Genomic DNA, 14,796 nt, shown 5'->3' on the forward strand with positions numbered 1-14,796 from the left:
GGCTGAGACAGAGAGGTGATATATGAATTAAGCAAGGGGAAAAAGATTTGTTTGGCTTTATTAATTAACTTCATTTTATTCCTCATATCTTAAAAAATCAATTAAGGATTTAAAAAAAAATACCCAACCATGTAAAAACACGTGTGTTAACGTTTGACACAATCACTTGGATGATAATGACCCCCCCCCCCCCTCCCCCCTTCTTCCGAACACACTCGCATACACACGATTAATATTGCATTTCTGTTTTCCCCATTAATTACATGTATATTGATTGTACAATCACTGTGAAGGTCAAAACATAAAATTTAAGTCGTCTTTTAATTCCGCAAAATATCATATTTAACTTATTTATTAATTTTGTTACAAGAAAGAAAATTTTTTTTCGGGATCGAGATTCCACACATGCGCCACAGGACAACACGACGAAAATACCTGAGATCATTCCGATAGGTGACAGGTCGTCAGCGGAACGTTTGACATGCACCTGGAAAACCGTTAAGCGTGCAGGTGACAAGATCAGAGATAAATCTCGGATTTTTAGGGTGGGCGGACTGAGACTCACAAGAAAACTAAGGTCAGAAAGAGAGCAAAAAATATGATATTTAGACGAGTACAGACGCCATGAGACTCGATCCCGGATAAAAATAAATTACTGACGACAAGTGTGAACGAAGAGGGCGCCATTAAACAATGACTTCGGCGGACCTATATGTTCAGGTAGGCAAAAGATTCAAAACAAAAACGTGTCAAAGTTGTGGTAGATTCTAACTGTCAGGTAGCTGACTGTGTGGCTACTAAGCCGGTTCTGACACGAGAATAACATTTTAGGTCAGTGGGAATATGATATTTTTATCTGCACTGTCATTGTTTTGCTGTACATGACTAATTATCCTCACACAGGTGCCGTTTGACACCTGTCGTTTATAGGTGAGAGGGGCGGATCTAAGAATTATGCAAGTTCTGTTTTTGATATGTAACAGAGATATTTATGTGCCTCTGCTGGGGATTGAACCCCGGGGCCTCTGGCTTGTCAGTCCAGTGCTCTACCGATTGAGCTAAAGGGTTAACCCACTAGACCAAGTTACTTAGTAGGATGCCGTGTATCTTACACTACCACAGATACATGTCTCATGATATTCTTTTTTGACATTGATATTTTTTCGACATGTATCAAAAACTTATTTATTAATTTTTTTTCGATGTGAATGAGCCCATAACTGGGACTCCTTACTTTGAAGTATCTTCCATGAAACTGAAGCAATCTGTAGTTGATTTTGTTTGTTACAAACTGCCCCCCCCCCCCCAAAAAAAAATCAAACTTGCCCCATCTTACATGTACAGTTTACATAATGCCACTTAGCTGCAGATCTGTAGCTCGCTGGTAAAAAAATTGGAATGGATCCTACATACGTCAAATTTACAAATCATGAAAACATAAAAACCTTAGAATGGTTTGAATCCTGGGTTTCTGGTGCTTGATTCAGTTTCTACATGAATATAGAGTGTGTTTTGATTGTCAGACTCTAAGGTGAATTATCAAAGATGCAGTATTGTGTACAGTGATTGTCCTATGTTTTACATGCATGCAGTGATTGTCCTATGTTTTACATGCATGCAGTGATTGTCCTATGTTTTACATGCATGCAGTGATTGTCCTATGTTTTGCTTTAGTGAGACTGAAATTAAATGTTCTTCCAAATGAATCTACAACATGTGAATAGAGAGAGGAGACATTGTTATATTGACATGGTGAGGGATGTTAGTTAATGAGTTTTTATATCTGTATTGTAAGTGATAGGGCTCATATATCCCCCTCCCATCACCTTCCGACCTTTAAAGACACAAAGATAAAAGAAACTGTATGTGTATCATATAGGCAAAGAAAACCTGGTAAATAGTATTAGTGCAAATGTTTAGGAACTGAAATTATTTGGAGCGATTACAGCTTGTAATACAAACCATGGGACGGATCTACACTAGGATGTGTGTAGTGTTAATCTATCAGCTGATTCTACAATGGGTATTGCGCAATCAATGTGTTACATTACTGAGTGTTATGTCAAAGGAATTTTAAATCTTCCATGAGCTTCTGAAATCTAGAAATTCTTAAAGAAAGCAAAATGACTTAATTCATGGTTGATTTAGGCAGATATAGTGTTGTTTTGTGCAGCTTCTTTGGTGATTCATGAAATAATGAGACTTTTTTAGGGAGTGAAAGTTTAGGGTCTGTCCCCAGGGCTTTCAAAAAGTTTAGAAACAGGTGGTACTTTTATAAAAATAGGAGGTACCTTGTGGAAGCCATTTTAAAAAAAAATGTTTTATCAAATTTTTCTCCATTGAATATTTTCAATGGAGATATCATGATTTCAGCAGGGTAAAGTACTGGGTACTGGCAGATTTTGAAAGTCCTGTTTCCCTGACCCTCTGTCTGTTGTCTGTTTTCCTGTCCTGACCCTGACCTAGGTTATACATATCTTTTTTAACATGTTCTATGTAAATCGTTCCTGTTTATATGTACTTCAACAAAGTTAATCATGTTTCCTTGTGTTGAAACGACTTACACTGAAAAGTAAAACTACTGGCTTCCTGTCTTCTAAAAATAAAAAATAACAAGAGAGAGAGAGGGGGGGGGGAGGGGGAGAAAGGGATAGAGAGAGAAAGCAAGAAAGAGTGCATTACCACTTAGAGAGTCCTGATCGACATATTGTAAGAGTAATTTTAAATTGTGAAACTTAAAAAGATACTTCCCAGTGGATAAATAACAAATGTAAGATTTGCCACAAGCTGAGTGCCACATATATGTTGTTTAGTTCAGATACCATATCAAAAAAGAATGAACCTGATGCATGTTCAAAAGTCATTCACATGTCATCAGAATTTTGGTAAAGACTTAATTATGTACAAAACAGGGTCATGTGATTTTTTTTTAAATGTAAACATGGTAAACTGTCAGGTAATTGTCGGTTTATATTCCAGAACATCAGATCACAAATTCTCTTTTCTCGGCTTAACAACACCTTTAAAATGAATCTCCACAATTCTTTTACAAATGCCATGATAAACAAATAAGCAATAGTGTGTGTATAAATCAGTCTGGTAGAGGATTGTTCTTTGATTCCACATCTCTGGTCTTGTGTAGATCTGCTTAATATATACAGAATATAAACTACACCATCCAGAAGCTTATTACATCCTCCTTCACAAAATTCATTTTTCTTTTAGAAACCAATAATTAAACACAAACATAATTATGAATATATACAGACTACCAGGGCTATTAATTGTTTGATGGAGGTAGATTTGCCAAAAAATAAGCAATGAGAAGTGATGTGTGAAAGGCAATATTGTCAAAATGGTCAGAGACGCTTAATACCTTGTTCTCTCCAACTTGATGGGACCCATAATTAAAAAAAAAAGAGAGATGTCCAATGATTTGAGATTTTGAGGTTAAAATACATTTATATATTAGAAGTTTGAACTTTTAACATGTTTAATTCACTTTGACATTATCCATGTCATGATATTTGAGATAGCAAAGTTCGAGATAAATAAAAGATATTCAACTACATGTTTATACTTTTCACTTTCAATTCTGAGTCTTAATTAATTCTAATGATTAATTATTTAAGTAGAAATAGCTGCTAAATTCATCATCATGTGACCTTGAACTTACTTGTGTTACTTTGTTATCCTCCATTAGTCTGGTTCTCAATCAGCTTCATCAAAAACAGAAAATTAAAAAAAATCTCAAAAATTTTGTACAAATCTAAACATGTGTATACATAATGTAGACAAAGTGAAGCCTGCTGTATAGATCAACATTTAGCCTCGATTGACATTTCACTGGAGTAATGAAGAACAATTACTGGTGAATTACTTTTAGTAATGATCCTTAGTGAATCAGGCCAACTCAGACTACAGTTTGGTGATGAGGGAGTTCTAGGGCAGTACATGACCACTTTGATTTTTCTGTGGCTATTTTGGCTTTGAAAATAAACCATTGCATATGCCAGCATCTGTGTTTGTCATTGAACATTAGATATACATTACATGTAATTATATGTTAATGAAAAGTAAACTTTTTATGTTTTTTTTTTAAATCTGTCTAATTCCTATGTTGTGTTGACAATATGTCCGGGCATTCTTTATTCTTGAAATGACCCGTAAATTTGGGTCAGCATTAAGATGAGGCTGACTAGGAGGAGAAAGCATCCCTTCTCGCCCAGCCACAACTGCTGTGAGCCTTATGTATTGATAAGGTAGACAGAGTAATCCATTATTTTGAAAACAATGGCATAACAATTGATGAAACATTTAAGTCAAAATTTGACACATTGATTGTATTTGTAAACAAGATTATTTCAACAATAATGAATTATAGATCTCGCTGAATATGTTAATGCATAAGCTGTAAAACAGAAAACTAGTTAGACTTGGCCCACCTGCTTCTGTGCATGTTATTATTCATAAATATTTATATAAAACGTTGGAAGTTTGCAGTGACATGTAGAATATTGAATGAATAACTCATTCACTCAATACCAGAAAATCTGAGAATTAACCACAGGATGGCCATGTATAGACATGCAACCTTGTATAGATCAGAGTATTGTGTGGAATAATTCATGGATGTCCTTTAATGCAGTATGGGAATGTAATGGAGATATTCTTGTCAATTTGATGATGCATTCTCAATCTTGATTCATATTTGTGGAACAAAATTCAGACTTCTGCGATATTGGAAATTGTAGATTAAATGATCTTTTATTTTCTTGTAGACATATTTGATTTGGATTTTTCAACTCTGAAATTTCAACTTGAAATTGTTTGATCCACCCCTGAAATATCTTGTTTGACAGTGAATAGTGGCACATAACGTTTTACAATTCGAAAAAAAATTCAAATATTCTTAAATCCACTGAGGATTTATTCTGAAGACATTTAATTCTTAGATCCACCTCCAAACATGGAAATATTAAGATCGCATGTCTTTGATATTTATCGCCGATTTCAATTTCAGACGTTTCTCAAGGAGTCGGAAATAGGCCAGGTTTATGTGAAGGTTTGTATGTATGCTTGTCTGTGGTGGAGGAACGTGGTCATTATTAACACCTTAACATGGGTCTAAGTTAATTTGGTTGAGGTCCATTTCTAACAACTTGATATAACTTGGATGTGTGTGTAATTTTGTTGGGGGTTGGGGGTTAATTTTTAGGGCAGATCAATGTAACTAAAACGTCAGTTCAGGCGTTGGGGGTCAATTTAGGCTGGGGGTTTTATTTGTGGGACAAACAAAACTAACAACTTGACATAGGCCTTAGGTACAGTATAGGGGTAGTTTAATTAATGTGTGTGTGTGTGGGGGGGGGGGGGGGGGGGTAATGTAATGGGAAATCATAACTTAACTTTGACAGGCATAATTTGGTGGAGAAACATTACTAGATGCTTATTTCAAGGTTGAAAGTAATTTTGTGGAAAAGCCTTAGTATAGCTTATTGCGGAAGGGATGGAGGTGGAAGGGGGGGGGTAAATTTTGTAACCAAAAGTCTTTACTAGTTTCTGGGGAAATATTTCGTAAAAACAGGGCACAGGAAATCAAAATGAAGAAACTATTAAATATTTTAAAGACTTCTTATTTAAATTAGTTATTGCTTGACTTTAACATCTACTGCTATGGACTGATGTAGTACCAATAATTATAGATATATTTAGTGCTGTTATAATTAACTTTAACTTACAAGGCTGTTTTAGAGTACTAATACTTAGGCCACATAAACTTAAATTTATGATTGTCATCCTTATTTGCAATGAAAAAACATTGGGCTGGCAGGTGGTGGTGGTGGGGGGGGGGGGGGGTCAGGATGAGAGTCTAAAATATTTTTGTGTGGCCTTGTGTGTTGATTTAGTGCTAATATTCCATACTCACTTATAATTATCATATATCCTTACTTATTTTGGAAGAGTGTGTAAACTTATCTGACAGGTTATTAAAGGTTTGACAATTATTTGAAATTATGCCACACATATACTATAAATCACTGTTTATTTTTGAGAACTTTATTTTCGCTTATTTTTGCGAGGCTGTCTTCTAGCAAAAATTTGATTCTCACATGTATTTTTATTGTAAAAAATTATATCAAATGAAAGTCAAAATTAAGGTTTTGTCCTGTTAATAAATAACAAATGACTACCTCGCAAAAATAAGGTGTCAGAAAAATTTGGTGATGTATAGTATAGTGAAGTTATCATATAACTAAGTAGTGTCATCTATCTACTTTATCATTTTGTAAACCATGTTTTCTTTTGCTAATGACCAATCTTTCTGTGGACAGAGAAACTCAGAGAGGTCAGAGTTCATTGCTTTGGGAATTTAGTGAAGGAAAACCTGCTAGAAAATAATCTCAATATGTTCAAATACCATATTGCCAGCAAAACAAACAGCGAAGGAGAGCTGGTTTACAGTGTATATTAAGAAAGAGAATTTAAGAACTTAGCAACAGTAAATTAGGTTTTTAACACTATTTAATTAAACATATATAGTCTTCTAGGACAATTTTTACTAGTAAATTTAAGTTCTCTTTTTCTGCAGAAATAAAAAATCTTACCTAAAGTAATATGTAGAATATTCATACAGTTTTGTTCTCTGTGTAATAATTATAAGTTTGATATTTTTACATATTTTTTTCGATGTAAATATGCATTCATTTATGAAGTAAGCACTTCTTAAAACAATTTTGAATCATTTTGAATTTTTTTAGGGAGCCAGAATATGGGTCCCAGACTCAGAGAAGGTGTGGTTAGGGGCGGAGCTACTGGAAAACTATACAGGACAAAAGAAGATAAAAATACAGTTAGAAAATAATGGCGAGGTAAATAAAACAAAGAGATGCAATGTCTGAGAGAAACAGAGATAGAAGGAATGTTTAAGAGAGACAGAATGTCTAAGAGAGAGACAGATAGAGAGAATGTCTAAGAGAGAGAGAGCTTAACAATATGTTTGGCGATGAAGAGAAAGAGATATCCTTGATTTTAAGCAGAAAGTTGACATGTTTGAACTGTTATCATTACCTTCAGTGATTAATTGTAAACTATTAATTATCTTGACTACCTGAGTTTGTTTGCTCGTGATTTCAACATGTCATGAGGTTATAAGCATTGAAGATAAAATATCAGGACTTTTATTGACAACCAATGGTTTGTCCAGTACTGCAGATAATATTACTCATAGAGAAATGCATTTTTTTCCTAACATTTAAGAGAACGTAATAAAACATTGAATTTTAAGTTTGTACATTACATCCTGTTTATATTTCACAGAGAAAGAATGAATACATTAAAACAATTAACTCCTAATTAATTATCACTACAGTTCCTGATGACAATAGTAAAACAAAAGTACAACGTTCCTCTTTATTTCTCTCCGTGATCTCTTTAGTGTTACATTGTGTTTGGTGTTGTGCTCATTAATATGCGACATTAACGTCTCGTTAACAATCGGCCTTCATTATGTCCTGTCCATAAAAACCACATCTGGACATTACAGTGTACTTAGTGTCCTGGTCAGTGACCTCATGTTTTAACTGACCTGCACAGGTCACTTGTCACAGCCAATATTACTGGGCACAAGTTCTTTCTCATCTCAAGAATATCTAATACAGGAGGGGGCATACTTCACCTCACACTGTAGTAACTGACCAGAGGTCACATGTCACAAACAATATTACTGGACACAAAATCTCCCTTTTCTCAAGAGTATCTAACACAGGAGGGGCATATGTGTCCTAACATGCTCCCAAAACTGTTGGTCCTCCGTTTGTTTGATATCTCCTTTAATTACTAAAGTCTGATAAAATGTTTAAGCTTCACAAGACTGAAGGTTTAGTCATCTTTATAGTTGTCCACTTAACGCGACAAAACAGTGACCTTCAGAAGATTTAGTACATATTAAGATACTGAGTAATGATGATACAGCAAATATTTTAACAGTCTAGTCTATCATGAAAGGCATACATTGCATTATAAATGATCTTTTTGTCCTAATTATCTCCAGCAATAATCCAGATTTTAAGAGAGAAGGCCTTGATTGAGTTCTTGTTTTAAAACCTGAATGTTTAAATAAGAAAATGACAGTATTAATAGCCTTTAATTTATATGCATTCTTTATTTTCTTTTATTTAAGGAAAGAGAATTTGAAATCAAGGATAAAAATAGATTACCACATCTCAGGAACCCAGAGATTCTGATTGGAGAAAATGATTTGACATCACTCAGCTACCTCAACGAACCAGAGGGTTTGTTACAACATATTTAATCATAACAATTGTCATTTGTTACAGAAGATTTAATTGGCTAAAATTAATTTTGTTTTCTGATTGGAGAAATAGACTTGACCCCAGTGCTGTACAATTTATAAGTGTATTTTTTGGATAATAACTGTATCTAAACAATATTATTATATGATTGAATAATTTCCCTCTTTCTGATTGGCTGAGATCCAACAATGTTAGAAAAATACTATGTTATATTGACCTACACGTGACCTTCCAGGTCAATATAAGGAATTATTGCAGGTCAATATAATGAATCATGTGACCTTCCAGGTCAATATAAGGAATTATTACAGGTCAATATAATGAATTATTCCTGTTCCATTTTTTCATGTTACAATGTGTTCTTGTTGAAATTTCTCGTTAAAACTTACAATTAAAGCAAAAAAAACAGTCTTGTAGGAGTTTGCTATCATTTAATCATATAATAAAACAGTTATTGCTGTTTTTTGAGGTCAATACGATGATTTAGACACCTTCGAAGTTCAATATTCACCTTGCCCTTCGGGCTCGGTGAATATTGTACTCCTCAGGTGTCTAAATCATCGTATTGACCTCAAAAACCAGCAATAATTGTATATTATTTTGTTTTCAGTGTTATACAATTTACAAGTGTGATTTTTGGAGAGTGACTGTATTTTTTGTATTTTCAGTTCTGTACAATTTACAAGTTCGATTTTTGGAGAGTAACTGTATCTACACATACTGTGGTATCGTGTTAGTGGCCATTAACCCCTACCAACAGCTCCCTATCTACGGCAATGAACTCATACAGATGTACAGCGGTCAGGACATGGGGACCATGGACCCCCATATCTTCGCTGTGGCAGAGGAGGCATTCAAACTCATGTCCAGGTATGTTAATAAGATGTATACCGCTTGGCATTTAAACTCATGTCCATGTCTTTGTGTGTTAAAATTAGAACTGCTTGACATTCAAATTAATGTCAAGGTATGTGAAGGTGTAATACTGCTTGACATTCAAACTGATGGCCAGGCTTATAAAGAACTGAAACTCCTTAGGTCCAGGGTTGTGAATGTTTTTACCGTTTGTACCGCTTTGCATTCAAACCATCTGGAATGGGATTGATGGTGTCTGTGAAGTTTGCATGAAAAACATGCACATCATTTGTTTTCTGAAAAAAACTGCCTTTTTGGTAAAGATATTCTGACCAACTGTTGTTTTTTTCAGATTCGATAAGAACCAGTCTATTATTGTATCTGGAGAATCGGGAGCCGGGAAGACTGTGTCAGCGAAGTACGCCATGCGATATTTCGCGATGGTCGGAGGTTCTCAGAAAGAAACTCAGGTGGAACAGAAAGTCCTCGCATCTAACCCAATCATGGAGGTAAAAAAAAGAAATTATGCCCTGTCCTGATAATAAATCAATACATAACCCCATCATGGAGGTAAAATAACCCAATACATAACCCCATCATAGCATCATAGAGGAAAAATAACCCAATACATAACCCCATCATGGAGGTAAAATAACCCAATACATAACTCCATCATAGCGTCATAGAGGTAAAATAACCCAATACATAACTCCATCATAGAGGTAAAATAACCCAATACATAACCCCATCATGGAGGTAAAATAACCCAATACATAACTCCATCATGGAGGTAAAATAACCCAATACATAACCCCATCATGGAGGTAAAATAACCCAATACATAACTCCATCATAGAGGTAAATAACCCAATACATAACCCCATCATGGAGGTAAAATAACCTAATACATAACTCCATCATGGAGGTAAAATAACCCAATACATAACCCCATCATGGAGGTAAAATAACCCAATACATAACTCCATCATAGAGGTAAAATAACCCAATACATAACTCCATCATAGAGGTAAAATAACCCAATACATAACTCCATCATAGAGGTAAAATAACCCAATACATAACTCCATCATGGAGGTAAAATAACCCAATACATAACCCCATCATGGAGGTAAAATAACCCAATACATAACTCCATCATAGAGGTAAATAACCCAATACATAACTCCATCATGGAGGTAAAATAACCCAATACATAACTCCATCATAGAGGTAAATAACCCAATACATAACCCCATCATGGAGGTAAAATAACCTAATACATAACTCCATCATAGCGTCATAGAGGTAAAATAACCCAATACATAACCCCATCATGGAGGTAAAATAACCTAATACATAACTCCATCATAGCGTCATAGAGGTAAAATAACCCAATACATAACTCCATCATAGAGGTAAAATAACCCAATACATAACTCCATCATGGAGGTAAAATAACCCAAAACATAACCCCATCATGGAGGTAAAATAACACAATACATAACTCCATCATGGAGGTAAAATAACCTAATACATAACTCCATCATAGCGTCATAGAGGTAAAATAACCCAATACATAACCCCATCATGGAGGTAAAATAACCCAATACATAACTCCATCATGGAGGTAAAATAACCCAAAACATAACCCCATCATGGAGGTAAAATAACACAATACATAACTCCATCATAGAGGTAAAATAACCCAATACATAGCTCCATCAAGTAGATGAAGAAAATGCGTCTACCCTTGTAGTAAATTATTTTTGACACCATCATGGAGGTTCAGAAAATGTGTTTAGTACCCGTAAAGGAAATATATTTAACCACATTATGGAGGTGAAGAAAATGCATAAGTTATGTTATTAATTTGCTTGCATCTATTCCTTGTAAGCATATTTAAATGAGCAATGCATATATATGTTTATATGTAACATGTATTTCCTATTTGCAGGCTATAGGTAATGCTAAAACAACGAGAAATGACAACAGCAGTAGATTCGGGAAATATATAGAAATCTCCTTCAACAAAAACAACGAAATCATCGGCGCCCATATGAGGACTTACTTATTAGAAAAATCTAGGTAAATCTACCAATATATCCTAAGTCTGTCCTAAGACATTAAGAACTATTTAAAGCTTTATGATGAATTCTGGGTAATTTTTCGGAGTGGTGTATCAAGCTTTATGATGAATTCTGGGTAATTTTTCAGGGTGGTGTATCAAGCTTGATGATGAATTCTGGGTAATTTTTCAGGGTGGTGTATCAAGCTTGTTGATGAATTCTGGGTAATTTTTCAGGGTGGTGTATCAAGCTGCAGATGAGAGGAACTACCACATTTTTTATCAACTTTGTGCTTCCAAAGATCTACCTGAATTTAAGAAGTATTGTCTGTGTAAGTATGTCTGTCTGTTTGTCTGTCTGTCTGTCTGTGTGATGTCTTTGTGTATTTATTTTCCTCTGAGTGAAGGCATATGAATTAGTGCTGATCATGTCTATGGCACTACATGTAGTATGTCTTTATATGAATGGTGTATAATGATACTCAATAGAAATTAATTAATGGTGATTTAAAGTACAGTTCAGTGGAAGCAATACTTTGTGCCTGACAAATCAAAGCCAGTCTTTCTGTTTGACATTTTATTTGTTTGTACTGAATTATACCTCAGTAGTAGGACACAATGAATTGCCATTAAACACCACATTTACAATTTCCTTGTACATATATTGTGCTGCATGAAGATAGATTCTATCTGAGTGACAGGGATAAAGAGTGTATATATATTATACATGTTTAATTTGAATCCTTATTTCAGTGTCTCCTGATGATTTTTACTACACGAGTCATGGCCAGGCTCCAGAAATAGATGGCGTGGACGATGGTGAAGATCTGGTTTCTGTAAGAGAGGCATTCACAATGCTGGGTAAGGGAACCAGGCAGGAAGGGACTAGTTAATACTGAGTATTAATAATCTAAATGTAGCTTTAATTAAATTTAATTAAATTTTTGAATTTCCACAAGTAGTTATATTCCTATGCAAAGGAAAACAAAAAAATGAATTTAAACATATTTGAGCTGATAGCAGCCAGAAAGATTCGACTGTTCAAAACTAACCATGAACCTTGAGAGCCCTTTCTTATGCATTAATTTGCTGTAACTGACTCAGAACAACATATACTGATGTCTCCGACTTGTATAACTGACTGTAACAACACATACTGATGTCTCCGACTTGTATAACTGACTCATAACAACACATACTGATGTCTCCAACTTGTATAACTGACTCATAACAACACATACTGATGTCTCAGACTTGTATAACTGACTCGTAACAACACATACTGATGTCTCCGACTTGTATAACTGACTCGTAACAACACATACTGATGTCTCCAACTTGTGGTTGTTTTAAGGAATCTCTGAGAAGGAGCAGATGATGATATTCCAGATTCAGTCGGCCGTCCTACATTTTGGTAATGTTAAAATACGGGAGGCTGACGGAGAATCGTCCGAAATAAAGGTCAGTGTGACCTTATTATCTCCAGAATAATGAGGTCAATATGTTCAGTTTGTGCTCCAACATAATATCACAATAATTACATTATCTTTTATTATATTCATCAGCTAAAACCCTTTGCTATCTTAATGTTTTTTGTGTGCATTTTCCATGTTAACTTTTTTACAAGGATTAGAGTTGATGGAGATTTTTTTTTCTGATTTTACAGAAGGATGACAAACATTTAACCATTATGTGTAAACTGCTGGGCATCGAGGAATCTCAGATGAGGATGTGGCTCTGTAACAAAAAAATTGTCACCGTCGGCGAAGTGTTAACAAAGCCGTTAACGTTAACGCAGGTAAATAAAGGTGGGCGAAGTGTTAACAAAACCATTAACGTTAGCTCAGGTAAATAGAGGTCAGGGAAGTGTTAACAAAACCGTTAATGTTAGCTCATGGAAATACAGGTCGGCGAAGTGTAAACAAAACTGTTAATGTTAGCTCAGGTAAATAGAGTGTTACATGTAATCTATGTAAATCAAGTCCTATTTACAATAACTTTATTTTTGTGTAAGTAACCAAGATTGTATCTTGGATTGATTTAGTAGTAAAAGCAAATTGATGGTACAGTATAATATAGTATGAAGTTCTTCAGTGAAGTTGTTTTTGTGGTGTGCAATAATAATTTATTTCTGAATTTTTTAGGCATCCTTTGCCCAAGATGCTTTAGCCAAACACATCTACGCACAAACATTTGATTGGATCGTGGAGAAGATAAATAAAGCCCTACAAAGTGGAGCAAAGTCCACAAAGTTTATAGGAGTCTTAGATATCTACGGGTTTGTACAAAAGTTCTTATTTGTCACAAAGTTTATTAAAGTCTTAGATTTCTGTAGATATGTACTTATCACAAAGTTATCAACAAATGTGCAGTAAAGTTCTACAAATTCAGAGACATCTAGATCTATATGGGTTTATACTTAAATTATTAGGTCTATCAAAATTACAGGATATTTAGCTACTTGAACATGTATATAATACATATTCCAACAAACCAGAATGCACTCAAGTCAATAGATGCTTAGATAAAGTCAGGTGCAAACTTCATTCAGTTTAAGTTGAGATAATTTTTCCATAATGATTGTTCACAATAGTAGATGTATATTGACTAGTTTATTGATATTTATTATTTCAGATTTGAAACTTTTGAAATTAACAGTTTTGAACAGTTTTGTATCAACTATGCTAATGAGAAATTACAGCAGATATTTAATATGGTAAGACATATTCGTGCCTTGTACTTTACAATATTTTTTCCTGTGGGTAATTTCCTCAAGTATTGTCCTTTTAAAATAGATTTTTTTTGTTTATTTATAGCACGTATTTAAACTTGAACAAGAGGAGTATGTAAGGGAGGCCATTGAGTGGTCATTTATTGATTTCTATGACAACCAGCCGTGTATTGACCTGATTGAGAGTAAGCTAGGAATTCTGGATCTTCTGGACGAGGAGTGCAAAGTAAGTACTGATATAATGTAAGTACTGATGTAAGTAAGTACTGATATAATGTAAGTACTGATGTAAGTTAGTACTGATATAATGTAAGTACTGGTATAAAGTAAGTACAGTGAAACACAGTTATTAATAGCGAAGTGATTTTTATTCCTGATGGTTTTAAAATATCTTGTGAACTGAATGGATATAACGAGTTATGTTTAAATAACAAATCAAAATTATTGGTCCCTGGCACTGTTATAAGCATGTTTTACTGTACTGATGCAAATTCAGTACTGATTAGTATAACCTAAGAACTGATGTAAAGTTATTGTTCGTGTCCAGTAAGTAAGAGTTGTTTCCCTTACAGATGCCCAAGGGTTCGGATGAGAATTGGTGCCAGAAGCTGTACGATAAACACCTGGGGAAGGCCAAACATTTCGAGAAACCTCGAATGTCACGGTCAGCATTTATCATTAACCACTTCGCGGACAGAGTCGAGTATCAGGCTGATGGATTCCTAGAGAAAAACCGAGACACAGTACTGGAGGAAAACATCAATATACTGAGAGCCAGTGAGGTCAGTTATCTCCCCTTACACATATATACTGAGAGCCAGTGAGGTCAG

The 14,796-nt window shown here is 34.6% G+C and overlaps 1 protein-coding gene across 1 annotated transcript in view; it reads left to right on the plus strand.

Annotated features, from left to right (window-relative positions):
* The first annotated feature begins 480 nt into the window (after positions 1-480).
* The window catches only part of LOC133199868 (unconventional myosin-Va-like), a 56,740-nt gene continuing 42,424 nt past the window's right edge, over positions 481-14,796 (plus strand). The window contains exons 1-15 of the mRNA XM_061335687.1: positions 481-720; positions 5,024-5,065; positions 6,762-6,872; positions 8,183-8,294; positions 8,984-9,185; positions 9,523-9,679; positions 11,125-11,255; positions 11,473-11,567; positions 11,989-12,096; positions 12,590-12,696; positions 12,902-13,033; positions 13,380-13,513; positions 13,870-13,951; positions 14,052-14,192; positions 14,539-14,748. Coding sequence (XP_061191671.1) covers positions 694-720; positions 5,024-5,065; positions 6,762-6,872; positions 8,183-8,294; positions 8,984-9,185; positions 9,523-9,679; positions 11,125-11,255; positions 11,473-11,567; positions 11,989-12,096; positions 12,590-12,696; positions 12,902-13,033; positions 13,380-13,513; positions 13,870-13,951; positions 14,052-14,192; positions 14,539-14,748 — 1,791 coding nt within the window. The 5' untranslated portion in view covers positions 481-693. The remainder of the gene's footprint in view (positions 721-5,023; positions 5,066-6,761; positions 6,873-8,182; positions 8,295-8,983; positions 9,186-9,522; positions 9,680-11,124; positions 11,256-11,472; positions 11,568-11,988; positions 12,097-12,589; positions 12,697-12,901; positions 13,034-13,379; positions 13,514-13,869; positions 13,952-14,051; positions 14,193-14,538; positions 14,749-14,796) is intronic.

Source organism: Saccostrea echinata, unplaced genomic scaffold (assembly GCF_033153115.1).
Source record: "Saccostrea echinata isolate AGI-Se365-2 ecotype Australia unplaced genomic scaffold, CSIRO_AGI_Sech_v1 ptg000036l, whole genome shotgun sequence".
NCBI lineage: Eukaryota > Metazoa > Mollusca > Bivalvia > Ostreida > Ostreidae > Saccostrea > Saccostrea echinata.